This window comes from Emydura macquarii, unplaced genomic scaffold (genome assembly GCF_026122565.2).
Source record: "Emydura macquarii macquarii isolate MOO-44397 ecotype Brisbane River unplaced genomic scaffold, CSIRO-AGI_Emac_v2 contig_2207, whole genome shotgun sequence".
Taxonomy (NCBI): domain Eukaryota; kingdom Metazoa; phylum Chordata; order Testudines; family Chelidae; genus Emydura; species Emydura macquarii.
The window spans coordinates 1,807,637-1,834,699 of NW_027132344.1; the positions used below are offsets into that span (position 1 = coordinate 1,807,637).

At 43.4% G+C, this 27,063-nt stretch overlaps 1 protein-coding gene across 2 annotated transcripts in view; it reads right to left on the reverse strand.

The window, feature by feature from the left end:
- GABRG3 (gamma-aminobutyric acid type A receptor subunit gamma3) overlaps positions 1 to 22,739 on the reverse strand; it is a 442,295-nt gene extending 419,556 nt beyond the window's left edge. For both annotated transcript variants that reach the window (XM_067559980.1, XM_067559979.1), the window contains exons 1-2: positions 21,665 to 22,739; positions 16,847 to 16,995 (exon numbers count right to left, since the gene is read on the reverse strand). In XM_067559980.1, the coding sequence (XP_067416081.1) occupies positions 16,847 to 16,995; positions 21,665 to 21,774 (259 nt within the window). In that variant the 5' untranslated portion in view covers positions 21,775 to 22,739. The remainder of the gene's footprint in view (positions 1 to 16,846; positions 16,996 to 21,664) is intronic.
- Between the last annotated feature and the right edge of the window lie 4,324 nt (positions 22,740 to 27,063).

Consider the following 27,063-nt stretch of genomic DNA (forward strand, 5'->3'; position numbering starts at 1 on the left):
GACATGCACAAACATTCATTGCAACAAAGCTTGAACTCTAGGGAAGGGAATAAAAATCCTTGTAAAGAAGAAATTATCCCTATGCTTCTTGGAGTTCTGTGAGAGGGCTAAACTTCTAATCATAAGCAAGAGATCCACAGCTGTTTAGCTTAGGTTAGCCCTAAAGGATATATTAGCTTGCATATTACAGCAGTGTCTATCATCTTTGAAACCTAAGACTGACTCATTTGTGTGTGTATTCTTACCTGCTTTAGCCTTGTAAATAACTCTTATTTCTTTTGTGAGTTAATAAATCTTTAGCTAGTTTATTATAGGATTAACTGCTAACATTATCTTTGTTGAGAGATCTAGGGTGCAACTGACTCGTCCTTTGGAGTAACCTGAATATTGTTGTGATTTTTGGGGACCATCTGTCACAAAGGCAAGCTTGCCTTGGTGGCAAGATAGATTGGAATACTCAAAGGGCCTGTCCGTGACTCCATTTTAAGCTGTTGTAGGTAGTGCCTAAGGAGCTCACACTTGTACGTGGCTGGAGAAATCGAAGTATAAAACTCACAACCAGCTTGGGGTTTGTGCCCTAATTTGTAACAGCCTGCCCTGAAGTTGGCAAACTCAGTCTTGAGCCATTCTAGACAACTTGATAAGATTAGTGGGGAAATGTTAGTGAGAAAAACTCTGATTTTCAACTCAGAATTCTTGACTTGTTTTTCCTTTGTAGGAAGAGTTGGTGTTTTTAGACAACAGTAGGGTAAAAAGCCTTTCATTTGCCTACAGCCCAAGGATACTAAGTGGAACCTCTGTCTTCATGGATTGAAGACCTCAATTTCAAGGATACTGAGGCATCCCTGTGTAGTGGAATTACGTACTTTTTTATGTGGTCATTATTGTCCCGGCCTAGTAAACAGTTTAATAAATGGGAGTTATCGGAACATTAAGTGATGCAGGAATGTTCTGACAGAGAGTACACTATGTGTGTTTTTTTAACATTGCCAAATGATGCATGGCCCAAAGAAGTAATTTGTTACTTTGACCATTACTTGCATTGTTTTTTAATTGTAGGGTGCAAAATGGACTGTGTAATGTAAATCAAGTGGGCTGACAGTGAAGGATTAAATGGGAATAAAGAATTAGGTGGGTCAAGTTTCTTCTACACTTCCTAACTTTGAGGTTTTTAAACTTGGAGAATGTTTGTAAAGAAAGTGTAATTTTTTTCAGGGTTATCAGGAATCCATTGAAATCCGCTTTCTGCCTTAATAGTATTTTTAATGAATTATTTGCAGATGGGTGGGTGAGATTCACTAGTTTTTGACTCAGCCTCAGAAGTTTACACAGGTTGAGGAATAGATATCCACAGGAAGGACACCCTTCTCCAAGCCTTTCTGAGGTCTAACAAGATGGGGATACCTTTTACAGACTTTAGCAGGTCCACAGGAGGTGCGGGTGAAGTTATACTTGGGTGGGATATGGGGACAGCACACACTGGGAAGGAATGAAAGGGGGGAAGGAAGTCAACCAACAGAAACATTTTCAAGCACTTAAAACATTTTTTCTAGGAAATACTCAGTGCTTAAAATTAATATAGATAAAGTGCTCCTGCTTTCTCTGCCCCAATTGCACAGTGGCTAATGTAGGGCTGCAGCTGTTAGTCTTTGCCAAGCAAGGCCTGCCTGAGGGGGAATAATATCCTATGAGAGTACATCTTTGCACTAGGAACAATTAGCAGAGACCAGATAGTTACAAAGGAAAATGCTTTTGGGGAAAAACCTTACTCCAGTGCATTCCATGCCACCGTTATACCACACATTATCTGATTTTAACCAAACGTCCCAGGCAACATCTACACTGAGATTAAGACGCAGCATGTAAACTGTTAGGGGGATTGGTTTTCAGGAAGCTATGGAAGGGGAGTAAAAAATCAGATATATAATAGGAAGCTATTACTTTCAGCCTTAACCATAACTTAACTACAACTACTGCATTTATGAGTTCGGTGGACATTAAGCGCCTGCCATATTTTCATAGCTATAATGGTACTAAAGAAAATAAGGAGAATGAATATTTATGCTTTGACCTTATACAGTACTTTTCACCACAGGTCATCACCTAGAAACAGAAAGCTTTGAGTCACCCAATCTGATGTAGGATTATTATTTACATTCGTGTTCACATGGCAAGACCTTCTTTGATTTTTCTTGTGTTTGTTTTAAGAAGCTCCAGTAGTAGAAATTACCTCTGATTAGGAGCACAGGTCACTGAGCTCCTCTGTAGCTAACACAAACTAATAAAACCCCATCAGCCAGATGAATTGCATATGAACCCAACATTCTTATTCATTCTATTATACAGCAAGCGCCTCTGGCCTGTTAAACACATCTTACATTTACCAAAAAGCTCCATTCTAGCATGTTGTCCTAACTGGTAACACATTCTGCCTCAGGCACAACCCTAAAAGGGCTGGCACATACTGTAATACACTGTACCACTGAGAACCAGGACCTCAGCTGGTGTAAATCGGCGTAGCTCCACCAGCTGCATGAGTTTTACCTTTCACATCCCCTGGATTTCTACTAAAGGACAAAAGCTTTTTTTGTTTGTTTTGCAGACTCTAATGGAGCTACACTGATTTACACTCTCTTAGGATTTTACACGACATGTTTTTTTTGTTACTTTAGCTCTTTCTGTAGCTAGTTCTGCTGAGTCATACACATTTATATAAAATGATTATATCAGCACATTTTTTCTAACTAATAGGAACAGCAGTACAACACCTTTTCCCGTTATCAGTAACTTCTGTAAACAAAACACATTTCCAATGTTGGTCTCATGTCTATATGTATGTCCATCTGCAGTTATTTATGCAATGCTTTAAAACCCAAACCTGGGGTAAATTTATTAACTTTAGATTTACAAAACTGGAATTTCTAACATCAGATTGGTTTTGAAGCAGCATGTTCATGAATCCATTATAGCTGAGACAAAGCAAGAATCGATTATAGTGATTTTACCAATATAATGTGAGTGCTACTTCAAACATGAAGGACACACAAGTGCTTTACCTATGTAATTGTTCATTTTTCTGTTTAGTCCTTTCAGAGAAAGAACTTCTATAGCAAAATATAGCTGCTGTTGTTTTGTGTGTGGTTTTAACCATTATTGGCTAGGGATCCCAGGCAGCAGTGCTTCTGCAGGTGATGGCTGGGAAATCCATTTTTCCTCCCTCCAAGATTTTCGGGTTGTTTCTATTTAAATTTGATTAGATCCCACACTCTAGCAACCTTTCCTGGAATGCCTGTGCATGTGCATTATCCATGGTGCAAAAAAGGGCACTTAAGTATTCTTCCTGTTCACTTTCTTCTGATCCCTAAATGGCTGCAACATATTATCTTTCCAACCTTTTGCAGGAGAGAAAACATCTTTCTTCCTTTAAAGGGTTCAAATGGTTTCCAAGAGATAATTATGTCTATCTTAGGAACAGTCCTCTCTTTTGCCGCTACTTTGCTTAGATGGTGAGCTTTTGGGGAAGGGAACCATCTCTTTGCTCTGTGTTTGTGCAGTGCCTAGCACTCTGGGGGCCTGGTCCATGACTAGAGGCTCTAAGTGCTACTGTAATATTTATATTTAAAAACCCATCTTAACTCCCTCTCTTCTTCCCACTTGAAGATTCCTCTTGATATCCGTGAGCTGACAGACCCGATGCCAGCTCATGCCGAGACCCCAGACCTCACTGAACACTGACAAATGCATAGCTGGAAACCAGTCTGGTTCACCTGTGTTAAAATAGATTTTAAATTGATAAAATGTTTAGATGTTAATGTTTAGATTTTATGAATGGCTTGTAGGATGCTTCATTCATTAGTCTCACTTATCTGCACACCATGCTACAGAGCGATAGCAAACATTTGCATTGTAAATCTCTGTAATTGCGTAACTCACCAAACAGGAAAAGACGCATTAATTAAAACAAAGTGCTCCTCCTGCACAAAAGAAGGCCCATTGAAAGCAAATGAGCCATTGTGAAGTATTGAAGGACAGAGACCTTGTTCACTGCATTCCTTACTCTCTCTAGGAAGGAGAGACCTGAAAATGAACTCATCTCATCAGCTTGATCTCTAGGATGAAGGGACTAAAAATCCCTGACAAGAAGAAACTTGGTTCTTTTTGCTGCTTGGATTCTAACAGGTCAAGAATCACTAAGCATAAGCAAAAGACTCCCCCGCCCCCCTCCCTCCAGCTGATTTGGTTAGGTTAGCCCCAAAGGACATAGAGTCTGCTTCTCATAGAAGTTTCTATCATCTGTTGAAAGTCAGGAATGATACTTATTTACATGTGTATGTTACCTGCTTTAACCTTGTAAATAACATTTCTTTTCTCAGGTAATAAAATCTTGAGTTTATTACAGGATTAGCTACAGGCGTTGTCTATGGTTTGAAATCCGATACACAATTGACCTGAGTACGCAACTGGTTCTTTGCAATGGGGAGTAACCTGAATATTGTTGTGATTTCTGGTGTAAGTGACCATCTGAAACACAGTCCAACTTGCCTGTGTGGAATGCTCAAGGGGACTATCTGTAACTCCATGGTAAGACTGTTGTAGTGCTCTAGGAATTCACACCTGTGACTGGGTTGGTGAAATCTAATTATAGAACATACAACCAGTTTAAGGTCATTGCCCTGCTTCTTAACAGTCTGTCCTGGGGTTGGCACTCACACTTGAGTCGCTCCATGATAATAGCATCTCTAATACTTACATACTTGCTTGCTCGAGAAGTGTAACTGGGAGGAAGTGGGAGGACTGGGATTTATGTGTGTTCCTTGATTGACAACTCACATCTCCTTGTTTCCTAGCAGGAGAAGCCTCAATACTGTCTGTTTTGTCACAGGATGCCCCAAGAGAAGAGTAAGACTAGTAACTAATAATTTTATCTGCTCTGACAGATATGGCAAAGCTGTCTCTCCAGTGTGATCTAGAAAATATTTTGATCTGTGATGCAGTCAGCAGCTCCCTATCATTATGTCTGGGACAGCATAGCTGGAGCTAATTTAAAGAGTGGCAATCAGCCGCTAACAGAAATAGAGGTAAACCATATACAGAAGCAGTAGTCTGTAATGCACTTCAGGGGGCATTTTTGTTTGGCACTCCAGGAAGGCTGATCAGACTGAGGAAAGATTCCAATGTAGCTTCAGCAGTAAAGATTATAATTTGGGTAGTTCTTAAAATGCAGTTATAGTCTAAAGAGTGACTGCGCAAAAGTGCCATCTTCTCAGTTAACAGAGATACTCTCCGTGTGTCCTCAGAATCTGTTCACAATAGTTACAAACAGAAGTTTGAAAATGCTTTTTTCTCCTGTAAAGCCTGGTGAAGCCAACACAGCAAAGAGTGACAGATGGATCTGATTCCTTCCTGCACATCATCAGCAGAATACCTTACCCATTTCCATTAGCTACACTTGTGCAAAGCCACGAACAGCAATGGGTGTTGCACAGCTGTCTAAAGGGCTCATTTGGCCTGCAGGACCTTATTACTAGTTATGAAAAGGCAAGGCAGAAGGAAAAAACCCAGCTTGCCTATTCATCCAGGTTGTGAGTTTGTGGGACTGACAGATGAAACCAACACTTCTACTTTTAAACGGAGTATGTTTATTTGGACTCATGGGTACACAAGGGATGGTTACCAAAAGCTGTGAAGGCTCAAAAATAAAGGGAATGGAGGAGGCAGCCACATTGCTAGTGCTGTGCAGGGAGATCTTGGACCATTACCAATAATTGGAATATCAATTATCATGCTTATTGCCAAAAGCAGCTAAACCAGTAGGTCTTAACAGCCTCTGCAATGCCCTTAGCAAAGCTAAGCAAGAAGCCAGGATGGGAGGGGGGAGCCTGACTCTCTGTCCTTCCTGATAAGATCTCTGTTCAAATTGTTGCCATATGGGTTATGGAAAATCAGGAAGCTTATCTATATCTGTCCTTTAGGATGCATTTGTCAGGGCCCTCAAGACATGCAGACTGTGCAAAAACATATCTGTCTAACTAATGGTTTGGGGAAATCTCTGGTTTAAACTTTGAAGTTGTTTGCTTAACAGGTTTTTTTAATTGACACGTTATTGTTACCCCTCTGGTCAGTTACCCCATTGGCTAGCTTCAGAACTCTCATTATTTAGCCACAGTGGAATGGTTTCAATAGGAGGGAGCCCCTCGCCTCATCCTATATCCCAATGATTAGGACACTCAGGTGAGAGGTATTAGATTCCTGTTCAAATCACTTCTCCCCTTCAGGTAGAGGGGGGCATTGAACTGGGGATCTCTCACGTTCCAAGTGAGTACCTGTGGCAGGCAGCCGACTTCCCCTTAGCGGGTCTCACGCTTTGGTTGCTTGTAGTGGGTCAGGGCGTCTCTAGTCACCCCATCATTCCCGAGGATGGGGTAGGGACCCGGGCCCACCCGCTCCTCCAGGTCCCAGCCCAGGGGCCCTATGGGAAGCAGCTAGGTGCTGCTGGCACCATGTTCCCAACTGCACTTCTCTTCCCCTGGGCTAATTTTCCCCCTCCTTCTGGCTTCTTGAGCCTGGTACCTTTCTCCAGCCTGTTCCTCCACAGAATCTCTGCACTTTGGTCTGTTCCTCCTTGCAACTCAGCACTCCTACGCAGGGCAGGGCACTCCTACTCCTACTCCTCCCAGCTCATGCACTCTCTGTTGGGGGGGGGGAGGGGGGGGGGCATGGAGGGCTTTTATGGAGCACCTGGCTGGTCCCTAATTGGCTCAGCTGCTCCTAATTGCCCCTTAACGAGACTCAGCTAATCTGCAGGGAACAAAGCTCTGAGCATTCTGAGTTTTACGTATCTGCCGTAAATCACTTTCCTACAGCTTTCTCCCCTTGCTATATCACAGTACCCTATCCACAAAGCTAAGTTATGTGGGAAGGGCCAACAACAACAGGCACAAGCCAGGAGAGTGTTTGCAGCCTAAGAATCCCAAGGAGAGGGATGTGCCTTCTTCCAGTCTGGACTTAGGTGCTGAGCTTAGGGCACCCTGCTTGCACCTTTGCATCACCTATGGGATACTTAAGGTGACGAGCCAGCATGTGTGCTGGCTTTTGTGAAGTCCATTCTTAGGCCCCTCTCTCTCCCCTTTCATTGCATAGGGAGCGTATGCACCTATCTTGGGCTTTGTGAATTCCACTGATTTTCTAAGCGCCTAAAACTTAGGAATAGTGATGCTGAGGGTTCCTTTGTGCCTCTAGACCATGGAGCCCTGCAAAATGTAGTTTGATAGATGGGGTGGGGTGGGGTCAGACATTTTGTTGCAGGCAAAATATGACAAGTATGTGACTGAGAAAACTGATGAATGTAGTTTTAAGAAATGTGTATTAAAATATGGCGGGGAGTTACCTGCATAGTTGTTAGGATTGGGCCACCCACCCTCCCCCAAAAAATTGATGACAATAAGATTTCATTTTTGTTGAAATTGTCTTTAAAAAAATTCCGATTTTTGTAAAAAAACCAAAATGTAATCAACTACAGATGTTTCCCAGGGAAGTGTCTATTTTGATGAAAAAGCCATTCTTCCATTTTGCCAAAAATAGTTTTGCATGAAAAATGTCAACAGCTCTAGTACTTGCGTCACATGTAACCTACGTGTTTGCTTGCTTGCTTCTAATGAATGAAGAGGAAGACTTTACTACTCTTGGGTGGGTGGCGGACAACGGGTTGTCTATAAAGAAGGCTGATTTGAAAAACAAGGATGTCTCTTCTAGCTTAGGCAGTGCTGGAGCTACATGAGTGGTGAGAAGTCTGAGGCTATGTCTACACTGACGGCGGCAAAGTCGCCACCATCAGATCGACTTATCTGGATCGACTGAGCGGCCAGTGAAGACCCACACAGTCGATCCAGAAGTCGACGTTATTAATCCACCCCTGCAAGTGGTGTAGCGCTGCGTCGACAGGAACGCGATTCCCATCAGTGCAGTGAAGCCAGCGTGCAGAAGAGAAGCACAGCAGTCAACGGAGTTATGCAAGTTCTTTGCGTACTTTGCGTAACTCCCGCCGACTGCTGCCGAATCGCGGAGGTAAGTGTAGACCAAGCCAGAATCTAGTAGTAAGCATCAGGCTGCTAGTTATCCTGATTATCCATTTGGTAATTCCTCGGGATATTGATAATCCTTTCTTTATTTGTTTCCTGTCAGTTTTTAATTTTTAAACAAAGAATGTTTATATACATCTGCCTGGCTACTCAGTGAATGATCTTGCAAACATTTAGGCACATGCTTAACTTTAAGTAGGTGATTAGAAGTTAATCCTCTGCATAAATGTCTACCAAGTCCTGTGCTTGAATCCACACATGCAGATACTTGTGCCCGCAGGGCGTGCCACTGCACAGGTCTTATACCCTACTGCAGGATCAGGGCTTTCCTATTCGCTAGTGTCTTCCCTACAGAAGATGGAAGGTCCAATTAAAAACATCCCTCAGAATAATGTATAAACAATATTATAATTTAAAAACAACAGTTTAATACATAACTGGGAACAATTCCAATCTTGCAAGCTTTTCTTTTCTGCTCAGATCTGTTTTTCCTCTGGTGAAAGTATGAGGTTCATAGAGAAAAGTATCTGCCCATTGTCACCAATCAATCAGAGAGGCTCTTATAGACAATCTCTGTCTGTTAAGTCTTTTATATCCCCCATTTGGGCAGATTTGACTACTGTTATATTTTATAGCAGCAATTGTCATTTGATAGTTTGTAATATATGTAATTCATTTTCCTTGCATTACATTTTTTTAAGGAAGGAACAATAGATGGGGAAAAATCTGTTCAGTGTCTTCATTCATACTTCAACATAACAGAAAAATTACATGACCAGTTTCCAACCTAGACTGAGTTTGGAATGGGCAATCTCTCTCGCTACTGTGATGAATGGATATGTTTTCGTTTCTTCTTCAGAGTGGAGGGATTTGAGCCCTTTAGTGCTCCTAAGAAGGGTTTATTCTTGGACAATAGCCATAAATGAGGCACCAGGCCTGCAAACACTTGAATAAGAGCTAGATATATTATTTATTTATTTATTTATTTTGCATGTGGTTACCTTTACCCACATGAGCAATTCAACTGATTCTTTTGGGATTAGTCACATGAGGAAAGTTAAGCACAAGCACAAGTGTTTGCTGGCTTGGGACATAAGACTCCAATCCTGCAATTGTCGGCATATGCACAGAGAGCTGTGCCTGCATAGATGCCCATTGAAGTCCTTTGGGTTTTATGAAGGCACAGCACTGCACCTGTATGCTATCAACTATGGGGTGGGGCCCAAATTTGTGAGAAGTTTGTTGGTGGAAATGATTGACCCATGTGCAAAATAAATTGAATGTATGAGCATTACTGAGCTAATAATGCCATTCAAGAGTTTCTTTCTGACCTGATACAAATGGTGAAACAAGAGTTCAGGTAGCCTGTGTGGTGTCATAGAAACCCAGAATGGTGTTATGGACTTGCTCTTCAAAGGTGTACATGTTTTTTAACATAGACCTCTTCTTCCTCCATTTTTACTGACCATTTCCCCAGCTCTCTTCAAGCTGTTTCCCAGGCAGGATTCCCCTCTCCCCCAGAGCAGATTCAAACAGACCACAAAAAAATGGACATTTTCAGAATTTGTGGATGTGATATTATCTGTCCTCTGTGGTTTCTGTTACTGAATTCAGATATGTTGCTGCACACAGTAGCAGCACACTTAACACTCCTACGAATGTTATTGCTATCCTGGGAATTTAGTGAAATCTCCTTAAAGCTGGTGGATGTCACAGCCAGCCTTCCTCCATGCTAAACGTAAGAAACTATTATGCTTATTTATGGAATGAGATAACTAAAACAATAAGAGCTACCACCCAAAATACAGGCCACATCAGAACTATATGGCGAGAGGGGTTTCACTGTGGGCTGAATGCAAAGGCGGGGGTCTGGGTATTGTTTTTGGTGGAGCTGTGTGTGGGTGTGTGAGAGAGAGAGAGAGAGAAGAAGCACCAGAGAAGCTAACAGAGAAGCAGCAAAAAGCCAAGGAGACAGCAGGACAACCATTGGGAGTGTGGGCCTGAGAAAAAAGCCTAGAGAGGGAGACCTTTTGGTGTGGAGTGCTGGTCTGAAAGAGGCTTGGGATTATGAGCAAAGAAACTGTCTCCTGATGTTTGATTCTTGCTGTGCTCAAGGAAACAGGACTCTGTACATTCTTTGTAAATAAACAAGGTTGCATCAAAGAAATACCTGACTTCACCATCCACTTCTCCTTCTAACAGAAACAATCTGCAGGACCACAAATATTGGTTATTTGCTCAGGTCAAGAGAGGTAACATTATTTTTCAGACTATAGACTCAAGGTGACATCAAAGCAATAATGAGAGAAAACTTGAGAAGCCTGCGGTTTCATCAGCAGTGGTGGAATAGTAGATGTGGAAAGGCATAAGTATTGCACACAACTCTTATAAAAAATGTACAGTGGTCTCACATGAGGGGAAAGAATGAAAGGTGAATAGGCCCTCATGAGGGTCCAGCTGCATAGCCCCGGCAGGTAGCACTAGCTAGCCATTACTGCAGTTTTAGAAATCAATGGAGGCAATGAATCCTGGAGGCAGGAAAGAGATCTCATGGCAAAAGGCTCAATTTGCTTTTGTAAGTCACAAGTCTGGGTGTGCCAGGGACCTTCCCATGGGCCAATGTTAAAAACATACATAGTTTGAAAGCATGTTATTGTCAAATGAACACCTCCTTATCCTACTTATTGTTGTAATTTTGAAGAGGTGATACTCATACTCCTACCCTCCCTTCTCACTTCTGGATGCTGGATTCTCCTTTCAGCACCTTCTGGGTGCTCTCTCTATTATATTCACTTCCTGCTGCCCCTATTCCCCTCATACCATTCTCCATCCCTTCTATTTCTTGATACACCACAGTTTCTCTCTCTCTCTTTTTTTTTTTTTTTTTGTCCTTACCTTCTGCCTTTTTCCCTGTCATGTCCCTTTCCTCTCCCTGAGGCCTCCTCTTATCCCTTATTTTCATCCTTCCTTTGCCCCTCTCTCTTCTCTTCCTGCCCATATAAACTTCCCCTTATTCACAGCTTTCCTTTCTGTGGAGGTGGGAGACCTGTTTGCTCCACTGCATACTGATTAAGGCCTACTTTACATGTGAATCTTCTTCCATATGACTTTCACAAACGATAAAAGAAACAGATAGCACATTATCTTCTAGATAAAAAATTGCTTTAGAGAACATAACAACGTCTCTCCTTGTAAGATGTTGCAAATTGTACTTCTTAAGCAATGAAGCCTTCTCTGATCTCTGCACGTGTGTCCAAGATCAATTATGTTACATATAAAAATGATATCTCAACAATGTAATAAAACTAGCTTTACTTTTCCAGATGCTTCTAAATTGAAAAACAATCATGGACTACACTGGATATAAGCTGCTTGGAAAGTAAAGCGACATTAAAATAAACTAATTTTAAAAGGTGCTACTGAGTTTCTTTGGTGTTTAAAAAATGTTCGATACATTAGTAGGCAAGTCTGTATTGTTGAATTAAAAACCTCCATGGGAATGACAAAATGTGACCAGTTAATGGGGGAGAAGTGAGGTTTTAGCTTCTGGGATTTCAGGCTGCATTATTGTAAATCTCACTCAGTGGCCTATTGCTTTATCAGTTATTTCACTTGTTATTAGATAAATAAATATGGAGTTAGCTCTTAGGGCCAGTATTTGTGCTCTGACTAAATGTCAGAGCTTAATCTTATGTGTTGGGAAAATCTTGTTCCTCTGGTAAAGTCTGACCTTAACTCCATAGCCAGATATGCATTTAGACTAGAGTCACAAAAGGTGTTGCAATGCCTAACTCCTAGGTGCCCTGATGCCCAGTGGAATTCACAGCTCTGAGTTAGACATCTAGGCTCCCCATGCATTGTGTGGGGAGAGTTAGATGCCTAGGAAAGGGATTCATAAGTGTCAAAAAGCTGAGCAGGGATCCACTAAGCTTGCCAGGAATGAAAAACTAAGGGAGGTGTGGGTCACAGGGCTCAGATCCACCAAGGGATTTAGGGAACTAACCAACAGGCCGGAAGGAGGTGCCTGTCTCTGATCAGGATTCACAGATATGAACCCTCTCCTGGAGTTAGGCACCTAAGCCAAATCAGCCCTTTCTTCTCAAGAGAAAGCGTGGCGTCCCATTATAGCCAATAGCTCTGTGGTTCGGGAACTCACCAGGGATGTGGGCGAGTCAGAGTCATATCCCTGTATTAATGGAGAGAATGAAACAGCTTCAACAGGAGAGGCTGCGAGCCCCTACTCCCACCCCTGACTATACCATAGCCTGGTAGTTAGGGCATCTGCCTAGAATGTGGGAGGTGAAGGGTTAAGTCCGTGTTCCACCGGAGGCAGTTTAGGGATTTTAACTTGATTTCCCACATCACAGGTATGTGCCCTGACTCTTGGGTATAATGGGAGGGGGGAGGAAACATGCCAGCCAGCCGCAAAACGTCTCATCCCCAGTTATCTTTTGTGTGGATTAATGATGCCCAGAGTCTGCCTACTGGCTCAAGCCCCGCAAGCAAGATAGATGAGGAAATGCCTAGTTTGCAAATCTTTCCAGGGCTGAGGCATGAACTGGGGTGCCAAGCAACTCAGCAGCCTCAGGATTTGGTGCATGCCTCACGGCAGAAATGTAAGTGCCACCAGGATTAGGCAGGACTGGGCAGGGAAGGAGGACAGCACATCTAACCTGGGCAGAGGCCAGCTGGGAATTTTTGGGGCTAGGGTGTATCCGACAGTAATGCTGAGGACATTCAGCTGGGCCACTGAGGTGAATCCTTGATTTGGAACAGACGCTTGAATTCCAATCTTCCACAGCCCAAATGAATGCTCTAACTGCCAAGTTACAGGGTATTCTCCAGGGAAAGCAAGTCTCTTCCACTGGAGCACTTCCATGTTGTCTAAATAATTAAATATTTATGGGAGCAGGGACTCAAACCCCACTCTTCCACATCCTAGCTCAGTGCCCTAACTACCAGATTAGAGATTCAGTCTTAATCTTGCTCTCTGACCCAGTGAATATTCATAGCAAATTGAACAACTCCAAGAGGAGAAAGAGAGAGCTCCACCCTAGAAAGCCCAAGAAGCTGGGAGGTCAGAGATCTGGGTTCCGGACCCTGATCCAAATCAGCTTCCGTACATTTCTTTTTTAGATGCCCCACTCTCCCCACAGAATGCATGGGGAACCTGGTGGCCCAACTTGGGATTGTGAAATCCACTAGGTAGCAGTGCACCTAGGACTTAAGCATGGCAATGCCTAAATCCCCTTGTGAAACTACCCATTAGGACTTGATGCAAAGCCCACTGAAGTCAATGGAAAGCTTTCCTTTGACTTCAGTGGGATTTGGATCAGGTTCTTGAGTATCTGGCTGTGGGAGAGGCTACAGAGCACTGTGGAGGAGCTTTACAGGTCAGAGCCAGTGCACCTGCTCCTTGAGTTTGGGACCATTTGCACCAATAACTTGCTGCAGAACCAGTATCATTAGTCCTATGGCTAGTAGTAAGTATGTGGCACAGGTGCTAGACATTCGTATCAATCCTCTGGTATGAGCTGTTAATTTAGGATGCTTTCTTCTTTTTCTATTCAGAAAATAATTATTGCTCTATGACGTAATGGAAAACTGCCCAATACAACAGTTAAAACCCAAACCTTTGGAAGCTGAGAACCTCTCCCAGGTTTGCAACCATAGGAAACTAAGGAAACTGACCACTAGTAGAGTATTGCTTTGATTATAAAGTCCCAAGAGGTACATTTGACTTAGATACCGTCTGCAAAGGCATCAGAGAGGTGATGCCCTGTAGTACCTCTGCCTACTGCTTTGGTTGGACACTGCCCCTATCTCAGACTCTGCCTTTGAGTACCCCACTGCCTGCAAACTTGTTATTGCGTCACAATCAGCTCTTTCTAGCAGGGTGAGCCTCAGATGCTTTCACATCTGACCCAGGTCACTTAATAAGGGTGTTCCTGACTAGGATGCAATGTGACGGTTTGTGTATTCAACAGCTGAAATATGGCACGTGGGCACTCAGATGCTATGGGCAGAGTACAAGAGCATGGATCATTTCACTCCATGAGCTTTATGACAAACACACATATACGCACCTTCACTCACAACCCTCTTCTCCCTCTGCCCTGGGACTGAGAATTTCAAATATGGGTGCCTACGTTTAGGTTCCAAAGTCCGTCTAAATAGGCCCTAATGACATGGTCTGAATTTCAAAAGTACCAAACAATCAGCAGTTCCCATCAGCTACACTGGGAGCTGCTGGGGGCTTTTAGCACTGCTGAAAATCAGGACCCTACTTAGGAGTCTAATTTTAGGCATCCGTTATCAAAAGTCTTGGCCTCAGTGTAAGAAACTGGCATAACCAAGTGCAGAGCAAAGTTGCACAGAATGGTGAGTAGCCACTGCTCCAATAAACATAGGAAATGGTGAACAAATGGAAAGCCCCTGGTAAGTAGTCCATTGTACCCCGGTACAGGATTTAACTCTCAGTGACTGTCATCAATGTAACTTCTGCCTTGATATTGTATTCCACCCAGAGCTATATTCAGTGTCTTATGTAACTCAAATGTTTTCCTTAATATTCCAAACTGTGTACTTCTCTTTTATGCCCCATGATGTCTAATGCATTTTCCCACCTGACGCCTTTATGATACAGATATCTCAGTTAAGGCAGGAGGATTAATATACTACATTTATCTATCTCAAGCTATAAGTTTATATCTCTGGAAGCTCTTGAGAGAAAATTTAGTCTAGCTCTTTTCCTTAGTTCATACATTTTGAAATTAGGAGCTTTTGTACTGTCTAGCTCAATAAAGCCACCCATTACAACACTGCATTCTAAGATAAAGGCTGTGATATTACAGTACTGGCCTGGGATGCAGAAGACTTGGGTTCAATATCTGATCCTCCCTCAGGCTTCTTGTTTGACCTTGGACAAGTGCCTCAATTCCTCATCTGTAAAATGGCAATATTACTTCTCTCCATTGCCGGGCTGTTGTGAGAGTAAATTAATTAATGGCTGGGGAATGCTTAGTTGCAGAACTGAAATTAAGGAAACCCTATAAATAAACTCAATAGATGGAATCTAGAACTGTAAATGCGCTGTCCGGTGCAGTGTAATTTTACTACTTTATCTAAAACAAGATTTGTGACGGTTTGGGGAGCGATAATGGGAACGATTTTGGCAACAAATGACTTTTTCAGCAAATTTCAGTTGTAGCAAATGTGTGACCACAACTAATCTTATGGAAACTCACTCTCTGATTCTGAATTATCGTCTTGCCCCGCAGAAGCATAACATAGTTTATCCTCTTCATTCAGATCTGTGTTGGAGGGATGATTTATCTCCAAAGTTAGTGATCTGAGGACAAGTTGTACAGAGCAAACTGAAATATCAGTCTCAACATTTCTTGCAGATGTTACTGCTGCCTGGGAACCTTGTTACTTGCTGCAGTTTGGAAGACCATTACTCTATCAGGTTATAAAGGTTTGCTGAAACCAATCTAGCAAATTAGGGAAATGGAAAGATTAACTGTTGCTGTACAGTAGAAGCACAAACATCTATCAGTTATGGCCTCTTCCAGCACGATGGAAATATCACTGTAATTACTAATTAAAGAGCCCTATGTACAGATGTTCTATTAGTATAGGAGAGATTTATTAGAATTGTACTAGTGCCCAGCTGGTTGGTGCTTGTTATAACAATAAGGACTGAGCACAGCCAACTCCTACTCCTCTCCAAACTGACCAGAACAGAGAACTTCTAGAGGGTACATTAAATACTTGCTATCACCAAATTTCTGTTCTGTTTGTACTCAGGGCTAGGGATTATCTCCCTGATCTCCCTGTAAAAATCTGCCAGGAGCAGAGCATGCACCTTGGGCATTTTATGTTAATTCCCTCACCATTTTTAGTTCTTCTACCTATATACGAGGTGAAGGAAATGTAAAAGATAAATTGACTCTTTATTTCTCCCTCTTAAAGGTTATGACCAAAGTGTGCATAATCACAAAGGGTGATAAAATGGGAGATACTTATATATGCTTTTTATGGAAGAAAAAAATCTTGCTGTATACGGGCAAATGAGTCAAAAATTGGTTATAGAAAGATATCTGTTGGGTCTTACCTAACCCTTTTCCTATAATATATCCATACCACCACTAGACTCCCACATGCCATCTGATCATCTTGGAGACATTTCTCCTGATTTCTGCTTGGTAGATTAGGAAACCCCCACAAGTTGCTTTTCATCCTCTCAGAAGCAAATCCAGCCACCTCCTTCTCAGCTGCAGTAGGCTCCTTGGCCAGGGAACTTAGGTAGTTATACAGTACTGCTAGAAGGGGGCCGGATATGAGTCCCCTGGGCTTCTGTTGCTGTTTTTGTTAGTTTTGTGCACTGTTATTTTAATAGTTTGTTAGGATGCACAGAGAGCTTTTTTGTCTTGTGTGCTCAATGAAAATAAATATACTCTTGACTCTGCCAGTGACCAGCCATGTAATGCTGGACAAGCCATTTTACGTTCCTGTCCACCAAACTGCCCATCTATAAAACATGCTGTGAGAATTAGTATTTATAAATTGCTCTAAAATGCTAGGATGTAATGTCTACATTAGAACTGCGCCTGAATCAAAACCTGGGACCTGAACATTCCTGAACTTTGTCAAAGTTTGGGTCCAGATCTTAACTTTCCAAATCAAGTCCATCATTAATAGAAGCACAAAATATTTCTAGCTAGTTATACTCATGTATCTTTCACAGAAAGAAAAGGAGGACTCACTTCCAATGTCTGGCCGTAGTTTTTTGTCATATTCCCTCAGCAACTTGTTTAGAATGAGAGTCGCATCTGTGTCTTGTGTTTTTGGAGCTAATACCCATTTTTGGTTGCCTGTTACATCTTCATATTCATCCTCTTCAATCTTTCTGGAACTGCAATTAAAAATCAAATGTTATGTTATATAAATAAAATCTGACTAAATCTCAACAGGCACTTCAAGAAGTTTCAGAGTTCTTTATTCTGTTTCAGGTACCTAGTTTTAGAAAGATTTTGTTAAAGGATGAACTTTTTGCCAGAAGTAAGAGAGTCTGTGTAGGGGGCACTAACTGAACATAATTATATAATCCATCTCATACCATTGCTCCTCACTGAAACTTCAAGCTGTGGATTAATGCAGGTATGATAATTTAAAAAAAAAAAATTTTTTTAAATGAACCTACTGGTGGCTAACTGGTAACAGAATTTTATGGTGGGTGAACATCCTGCAGTATTTTAATATGACTCCTTCAACACAACTGATTCATCTCTTGCATAGCAGGCTAATAAGAATATTAAAAATTCAGCTCTTTTAATACTTCCTGATCATTTCATCCTATTAATAAATTATTGCACTCTCAATGTTTTTGAATTTCAGAACTTAATGCAGTACAAGGGTTAGAATTAAGAATATGATTCTTGAATATAATATGGATTATCACAAGTACATAAATATGTTGCGTAAATCTGTCTGAATCCCAGAGTCTTAGCCATTCTGTTTTTTTATAGTTCTGTACTTTGGGGATTTCAGGAGCTAAGATTTTTCTTTCTACAAGAGGTAGATTATCTTTGTTTTGTGAGTAAGGCATTAAAATAAATTGACAACTAACACTTATCCAGAAACTTCAGCTAGTGCAAAACATGGCTGCCCAGTACGGTTTTCACACATGGGAATCCATTTTCATCTGTACTACTAGTTGCTTTCTGCATGTATATGCAAAATGTTAACTTTAATCTCTAATGCCTTTTATGGTTTGGTTTTCAATATCTTACAGACCACATCTACTTCATCTATCGCATTTGAGAGCATCTGAGACACTCAGATTGTCATGAGATTTGCATATGTGCAGATGGAAGAAGGATGATCTCAGTGCTGGAACCTTGGGCCTGATTCTCCATTGCCTTCGACATTGTGTACTGCCATTCTGATTTGGTGTAATTTTACATCCATTTTGCAAAGTGTGAAGGACCACACAGGGCTCAAAGCAGAGGAGAATCAGAGGCATAGGCATTATCTACTCTAAAGATTTGCCCAGATAGACCTATCTGTACAACTGCATCAGTGCAAGCCCGATGAAGTCAGGGCCGTAGACTCTTAAACTTGCTTTCTCCCCTCCCTTCAATATCAATTTGTTGATCTTCTGGGGCACATTGCAAGTCTTAACTCTTTACCCAGGCTTTTTATGAAAGGATAACTTCAGTTAGGCCTAGAATTCATTTGTATTTCTTCTTTGGTGAGTTCTGGAGTAATTTAGGGAGAGGTGTGTGTGTGTGTGTATAATGACATTATGCTTATAACCGTATATGGTTTAAATTTCTTGAATGTCTAGATTGCCTGTGATGGGCACCATGTATAAAAAGAAAAAAACCTCATATTTATCATAGTGAATAAAGATTTGATTAAGGGTACCGTTCTCTGAACCCTCCAAAGAATATCCCAAATGCAAAGTTTTTGTTTGTGTTTTTCCCCCCCGTACCCATGAAGCTTATATAGAATTATTTCTAAATGAAGCCACGGGGTGTTCTATGTGTGGAAGACTTATAGGATGACACCTGAAAAGTATAGAAGTAAATGGAGGGGGGGGGGAGCATTTTAAATGATGAAACTTTATTTTCTGCGGCATGAGCTATCACTTTCAAGTCCTCTTGCTCATCGATGTCACTTAGCCTAAGATTTTTTTTTCTCTTTGAGACTCCTGATAAGCAAAATATTTGTAAAGCAACAGTTCCAGACTCATTCTCAAAATGGGTACTATTTTTAGACATACATTGTGTGTCCAACAATTAATTATCTGCATTGGTGGATGAATTATTAACAAAAACCAGGCATTTGGGCAAATTCTGTAATGAGCTTTTCCCTTTCACCTCCACAAGGTTGCATGAGTTATGAATGAACTTGGTCCTCATTTTATCACATCAGTTTTGGGTAGTAGTTCACATTTTAGATATTAGCTTCTTTAAAACTAATAATCAACAATAACCTAACACTTGCTAGATCTTTTCAATCTTCTTGCTCCAGTAAATTGTTTCCCAGAAAGCTACACCCTGGAGGCTTGTGTTCCCATCTAGGTGCTTCATTGCAACAGTGATGTGCATTCACAAGCACCTTTATTTATATGCTTTTGAACGATTAGGCTCCAACCAAGCATTTAGGATGCATTGTCATAGAGAATCTGCCTTAGCCCCCACTCCGATGAACTAGTGCTTATTTTGTAAGGGAAAAGGTGCAAGGGCTCAAGCAATTAGGTGCTGAGGCTCGAGAATCAATTTTTTTTTTTTACTTTCATAACTGACATGGCAAGCCCAGAGGTGCAGGAGCTATGAACTGCCAAGCCTACAGGTGCCAGTCCTCAGCCCTAGCAAGCCCTGGCACAAATTGAGCACTGCTTATAAGTGACAACCATATTCCAAGACTTTGTGTCTTTTCAACATTCACAAAAAAAAGTGGGGCTGATTTCTAGGCATGTTGTGAAATGGAAAGCAGAGCTGTCACTCCTCCAATTTCTTATTATGTAAGACTGCCTTTTTTTACTGTGAGGAAAACAAAAGTGTGGTACACCACACCAAAAAAAATAAAAATAAAAATAAAAAAGCCAGAGAAAAGCTTGAAATGCCGTTTGGAAATTGTTTTCTTTAAAGTGTCAAGTTTTCTGCAGCCTCAGTTTCTAGATCTTGCTATCTGCTCTTAAGAGCTGACATTAATAAACAATGAGGTAACCGGGCTTGAGGGGGGATAGAGGAGAATTTGTGTCTCCGGTGAATGAGTACCATATAGTAAGGTGAGCAGAGAAAAGGTTTAAGAAGCACTGTCACCCAGTGTTTGGTTTGAAAGAAAAAGTCTGATTGTCTTGGTAAACAGAAATTCAGTATTTCAGTTTTAAAATGACTATGAATTAAATGGTGTGTGCGTGGGAGAGAAAGAAAGCAAGTTAACTCTAAACGTGTCTGCATCTTTCCACTTCAGTGCTCTGTTAAGGGGAGAAGGCGCTGGCAGTATTCCCAGCTGTTGTTACATAGGAGACTTAATGGTCTTCCAGAAAGTTAGCCAGTCAGAAATGTTGGGTTTGACTTTTGAGTTTCAGTGTAAAAGTATTTGCTATTCAGATTGCACTGCAGTCCTGTCCTGTAAATGCCAAGGGTATTTACCCCAGCTCTCCTCATGAGAGTTTTCGGAAGAGTTCTTCATGTCTGTTTTTCTCCTCTTAGGTCTCAATCTACGGACTCTGTTGTAAGAACTGGGCAATCAACTGCATTTTCAAGTGTTGCACGAAATATTATAGATTCATTTTTTTAAAAAAATCAAACAAGAGGGAGTTTTCATCACTAAGGTCTTGATCCTAGGAGTCCCTGAGTGCCCTGAACTTTTCTTGAAGAGCCTGATTCTGCAAAACTTACTCACCCGAGTAACTCTTACTGCCATAGTTTTCCAATTCATTCTAATTGAACTCAGGTGAACAAGGGTTATTCCTACGAGGAAGGTCTTGTTGGAGATCCTTTCCCAACAGACTAGGCAGGGGCATATTTACAAACTGCAGAATCTCAGGTTTGCCAGGATGGCATTTCCATAATGATGTTTCCAGAACGGATTGTTGTGTGATTGTTAAGGTATTAGCATGATTATTAAGGCATTATCATAAGCCTTTAATTAATATTATCAAAGGAAAACCTCCCAGTGGATAATCTCATACAAGAAATTCAAGCAATAACAATCGCTTTGATCTTGCCGAAGAAATCAACATAGCAAAAAATTCAGAGGACCTGTTTGCATCAGTTGCAATGACAGAACTAGTGAAGCTTACTATCTATCCTCCTGGTGACTTGGTAGTTGGGCTTGTCTGATTTTTCCCTTTCCTAAGCAGACTTTACCTGCCTCCTGTCAGAGCGTCCTTTTATTCCCTCCCGTGCTTTACTTTGCTTTCTTAAATCCCTGAGGCAGGTACTTTGAAGACTGAACTGAAGACAAAATCCCCGATTTAATGATACTCCTGTCCTAGCCCCACACTGCACGCTACATAAAAGAACCGCACCATGTCTAGTAAGTGGGTACAGCTGCAGACAGAATCTATTTGGCAATCCTGGGGAAGCAGTGCCTGCTTTTGACAAGCATAATGTCAGAAACCGCTTGCAGGGCTCGGTTAATGCCATAACAAGTGAAGTAACGGGAAAACTTTTTGCAAAGCCGGGTGAAGCGGAGACATTTTCGCCAACTCCAGGGCGGAAGCCTGACGCTCTCAGTTTCTCCAGCCTTACATTACAAGGCTCGGCTGAGGAGTAATACCAAAAAAAAAACCCAAAAAACCCGTCCGAGTGTAACGGCTAATGACAGAGTTTAGGGCTGGGGGGGCCTGATACCAAGAAGCTAGTTTAGTTGCAGCTCAGGCAGAACACAAACATTGCGGGTGATAATGGGGTCAAAAGAAAGCGGGGGGGGGGGGATATCTTTCGGTGTTTCCCAGACTCAAGTCTTTGTCAAACTCCGTGTGTGATATTCCAGCCTGAGCCACGGACATTACAGGGAAGCGGCGGGGAGGAATCAGTGGAAGGGGCTGCACGGTGCAGACTTACCAGGCTTGAAGCACGGCCAGAAGGAAGAGCACCGCTAGTAGCTTAGCTGACATGGTCTGAGCAGGCACCAGGTGCGGCAGGACGGAACAAACGGTGCCGGGTGTTCGCATGGGGAATGGGCTGAAGCGTGAATCCTCGCTCTGTCTCTCTTCTTTCGTGTTGCCAGCGCTAGCCCCGGGGGGGGGGGGGGGAGAAGATCCCCCTTTGAGCTGCTCCAAAAACCAAACCCAGACGCCCCGGGCGAGGCTTCCAGATCCAAGGGTAACCCGGGCTCCGCGGGCCGGCAGGTGTTGGGCAGCCCCAGCCCTTCGCCTCGAGGACAATCAAGGGTCTGGAAGGAGGCAGCGGCCCCTCCGGCTTCTCAGAGTTGGGTCAGCCATGCACCTGCGGGGGGGAGTGCGGGGGGGGACGGGGACGGCGAGCGAGATCCAGGCACTGCCAGCACAGCAGGCGGGTGGCGGGGTTGGCGGGGGGCGGAGAGAAGCGCCCCAGTCCCCGCAGTGGAAGCTCTCGCACCCCGGAGCCTGCCCAGGGCCGGGCGCTGGAGCTGCGAAGGATCGATCCGCCCTGAGAAGCGCCCTGGGTCCCTGCCCCCGGCCGACCGGAGCGGAGTCTCTAGGAGAAGCCTGCGCCCAGCCCCCGGGCTCCCTCTGGCCGAACCCCCGGGCCCGCGAGGGAACTCCCCAGCGCCCTCAAAGGACCGGCAGCGGGGTCGATTTCTCCTCCAGAGCCCTGCCTTGGCGGCGGCTGGCCTGGGCACGTCCCCACCGAGAGGCGCCCATCCTACTCGGCGTGCTCCGGGAGAGGAGAGGCGCGGTGCCCACTCCGGAGGCGCGATCCGAGCCCAGCCCGGCGCACCATGGCCGTGGATTTCCTCGCACGCCCGGTGGGTGGGTGGGTGTGTGTTGGGGGGCGGGGGAGGGTCTCCCCGTCGCAGTAAGGAGGAGGCTAGCAGCGAGCGGCCAGTTCAGAGCCCCCAGGCACAACTTGGCTCTGGGGGAGCAGGAGAGCCTCAATCCGCGCTCCTCTTGGTTGGACTCGCCGAAATAGGAACCCTTCGCCGAGCAATGCAGACACTTGTGCCTCCCTCCCGCCCCATCCAACCCTCCCCTGGCAACCGTGGCCCAAAATAGGTCTGGCTGCTTTACTCCGGCGAACTAGGCAATGGGCTGATTATTGATTTCCAGGTGGGAGGTGGATATCGCAACAGGTGGCCGGCAGACGTGCCAAGCCCTTGGGGTGTTTCCAGCGGGTGCGTCGAAATAATCGATCCTCCCACCGCAGGAAATACGAGTCGAGAAGCGAGTTTGAGCCGAAGTGTTTTCGAGCCCACGGACAGAACAGCTTGGACCCGAAGCCCCTGTGTCATTGCACTGCGATTAAAAAACACCGTGGACATGGTTTTCGGATTGATCACTTCGGGTCTGTGGACCTTTTTTCTCAGGTATCAGACGAATGATGCCCTCGTTACTTCGGAAACAGAAAAACAAAACAGTCACAAGATTTGGTGTACAAACATTACGTCAACTTAGAAAGCAACAATCCAGACACAAATACAATAGATGTTCATTGTGTTGGGAAAGTAGATCTTACAGCATAATCGCGTCTTTTCCCTCCTCGGGGGCTTTTAAGTGATCATAAATGACATTAAATTCAACAACAACAAAAGTTGTACATGAAATTGTAATCTTGTGCTCAAAATAACTCGTATGTGAAGTCCAAAAATAGTTATTTACAGAGATAATTAGAAGGATTTATGTTCCCGACCGAAGTTATTTATTACTGGGATGATACAGTTTAGAGGAAATCCACCATGACCCGGGCACTTAACTTCCAATAATGCACATTTCCGGAACCCTATAGTTTATCTGACCGATTATACATTAGTTCTTACGTGCTGACTGTACCGAATGGCACTGAATGTGAATTATTATTAATCACCTATTATAAAACGTGTCTCTCTCCCATATCGCCACCAGGGGAATCCAGTCTAACGATGGAGCCTCCTGTTCTTTGAAATAAGAGGCATCTGAAGTTCAAAGGAAAGCTTTATTTTCATTCTCAGTGCTCACAAACTCACTGGATGGCCTATGTCAGCAAGCCGTGCTTTGAAATGTTTGTTTAAACGAGGACCTCTCTTCTGCGCTGGTTTGGTACGCTCATCTCAAAGGTTTTCAGCAATTATCAACCCTTTTTTCCCCGATAAATGACCGTAGATCAGGTGTCTAAAACAGATTAAGGTAGATTTATAAAGGCGTGTTATTGAAGGGATTTATTCAGCACCTTTGTTCCTAAGCGAAACAATTGATATCTTGGGTCTCAGTGACAGCGCATCTTCCTTCAGCACAGCAGCCTATGGTCTATATTATGCACGGATTCGTCGTCCCTACTGGAAAGTACATTACCCTACCTTTAAAGTTCATCTTGGACTCCCACCTTAAAGTTACTGGCGATTTGGGAGGAGAGGCCAGCGAGATCTAAATCAGGCTTTTCCCACTGCCAGCCACCCTCGTACCACCTTTGTGGACACAAGGGAAGTGAAGTGTCTCTAGCAGCCTGGCGAAGGAGTCGGGCTGCACAGGAAAACGTGCAGCGTGGCTGGCTACAACCCTCCTGCAGCTATTCACCGCAGTAAACTCGGGGGGGCAGTTGTCGTGCTGCCTTGCTAGACTGGTGTCCCAGCTGGAAAAGGAAAGGCTGACGTGATGTGGCTGGCTGTGCGGGGATTGTCATTTGTGTCATGTATGGGGGAGGGGGCCCGCAGGGGGGTTGCAAATGTTTTCGGATGCTCGTGAGCAGCCTCTGCTCCCTGTGGGCGCGTCCCAGCGCCTACCGCAGACAGAGCATCCGAGGGGTGCACAGCTCCGGGGAGCCGCCCTCGGGTCGCGAGTCTGGCTTTCTTCCTCTAGGTTTGCTCCTGGCCCCGAGTGGGCACAAGGCGCAGGCCAGACGGTTAAACCGCACAGCTACGCAAATCCCCGGAAAACAGGAGGCGACCGATCTTTGCAAGCGCTCCCGCGTCCCCCTTCCAACAGGAGCTGAGGAGTTCGTGGTTTGGAGCCGCTGAGACCGAAACACGGGTCGATTTCACTCTGCCACAGGCGCGGGGGACCTGTGTCCTGGAGCTGAATGACTCTCTCCTCTTCACAGGAAAGAGTGCAGCATCCCGCTGCTTCTCCTTCTGATGGCAAGGACTAGCTGTTACTTGCCCGATTCTTCCTTGGCTGCAGGAGCCTCTTGCGGCTGATCTGGGAAATACTCCTTCGCAAACACTTCGAAGGGGCTTTCCTTTCCTTTTCCAGCTCAGCTCCCCAGTAGATTCTGCTAGGCGCAAGCTAGGTGAAGCACTGGTTATTGGCGATTTGCAAGCGATCCCAGGGCAACCGGGATTCTGCCGGCAGCTGTCTACAGAGCTGCGCTTGAATAGCAGAAGGCAAGTGCTTCCCAGGGAACTAGACAGTTTTTAAAATGAGAGGTAGCTCTGGAGTGTTGGAAAGGAATCCCATCACTTGTCCTGCAAGTCCCCACAGACTGGAAGAAGACAACGAGGCTTGGCTATTAAAACTGAGGTGCTGATCATCCAGTCCTCAGCGGGTCCCCAGTAGAAAAACCTATAATCAAACAAAACGTGGTTTCTTAGTCCGTAGTAGGGAAGTGTATCAATGGCCCACTTAATCTTGAATGGTCCCTTGAATATACACCAACTACTTACACTAAAAATTCTGCTCCACCTTATACTTCACTGTGACAAGCTGATTACCTTTCTCAGACCTGAAGAAGAGCTCTGTGTAGCTCAAGCTTGTCTCTTTCACCAATAGGTGTTGGTCCAATAAAAGATATTACCTCACCCACCTTGTCTCTCTAATATCCCAAGGGGTTTAGATATCTGGGCATCACCACCAAACAATGATGAAACTGGCTCCTCTGTTTTTTGTTTTGTTTTTTCAGTATATCAGAGGCAGCAACTTCCCTCTTATACAGAAGCTCCTCTGGTGTAATATAACTCCTCTAGAAAAGGGTCCCATACCTGTTTCTGGGTGCAGCTTGTTCCTGTAACTGACTGATTAATCACTGCCTCACTGCATTCCCATAACACCATCAAAATCAATTCATGTAGGATCAGCTGTCTAAAACTGGAGTTGAGTAGTGACAATCAGACTCTGCTTCACCCTCTCCCTTATACACTGTACAAACCAGCTATTTTTGTTCACCCTCTCCTTTGCCATCCTATTGTCTCTTCCATTCACTTCTCATGTTGTCCCAAATGAGATGCTAAACTCTTTGATGCAGAGACCCTGTGTTCAGCTGTAAGTACTCTTAAAAGTTTTGTGGGCATAGCTATGGCAGTCCTGGGTGTGATTTTTATCAACATAGCTTAGCCAGCAAAAGCCCTAGTTCAGAAGCATAAAAGCACTTTTGCCTGTATAACTTGCTTTGTTCCCTGAACTGGAATAAGCTCTACAGGCAAAAGCACTTTTATGCCAGTATATTTCTACATTTGGAGGGTTTTACTTGTATATACTGGCAAAAACATCCTAGTGCAGACAAGGCCTTCACCAAACAGCACAATGGGGCCCAGGTCCTGATTGCAGCCTCTGGGCATTATTACTGTAATACAAATAATAACAGTGCTGCAAATTCTAACACATTTCTTATGTTGCATTGAAATACATTTAAATGTGGCCCATTTATTGTTCCATTGCAGGAGCCTCAAGGGGTGCTTTCAAAGAAAGCAGAAACCCCTCTAACACACCTGTCCAACTGTACAGTGGAGTCTGTGTTGAAGAAAATCTCTTCTTGGTATTCACAAATGATTACCTTGCAACCTGAAGCAAGAGAGATGATTGCCCTTTGTACGTGAGCCTATAGTGTTTTAAGTGTTATAATTTATCATCAAATCAGTCAGCCTTTTGAAAACCCCTCTGATGCTGTATAACTGACTGGTCTCCTGTGGCAATGAATTCCAGAATACTACTATAATTTCACAATGCTGTATTGCCGACCTCCATTCTAAATTTATAATAAGCCAGGGTCCCCTTATTGCTGTAACAGAGAAAAAATAGACCTGATCCAACACCAACTAAAATCTAAGCGAGTCTCGTTTCCTTCAGTTGATTTTGGATCAGGCCCAAAAGAAGAAACTGAGCATTTTTACTCCACCATTTATAATTTAACTATCTCAGTCTAGTTAATGCTTACTTTTGTTCTTTCATGTTGATATCCTCTTCCTCGTGCATTTAACTACACCGTTTGCCTTCTCTGGACCTATTCCATCTTTGCTATCTTAAGGTGAAGTGACCATTATTAAAAACATGACTCCAACAAAAGAACATACTATTGTTTTGTTTAATGACACAGTATTTATCCTTTCAATATAATAAATTATATCTATTTTATCT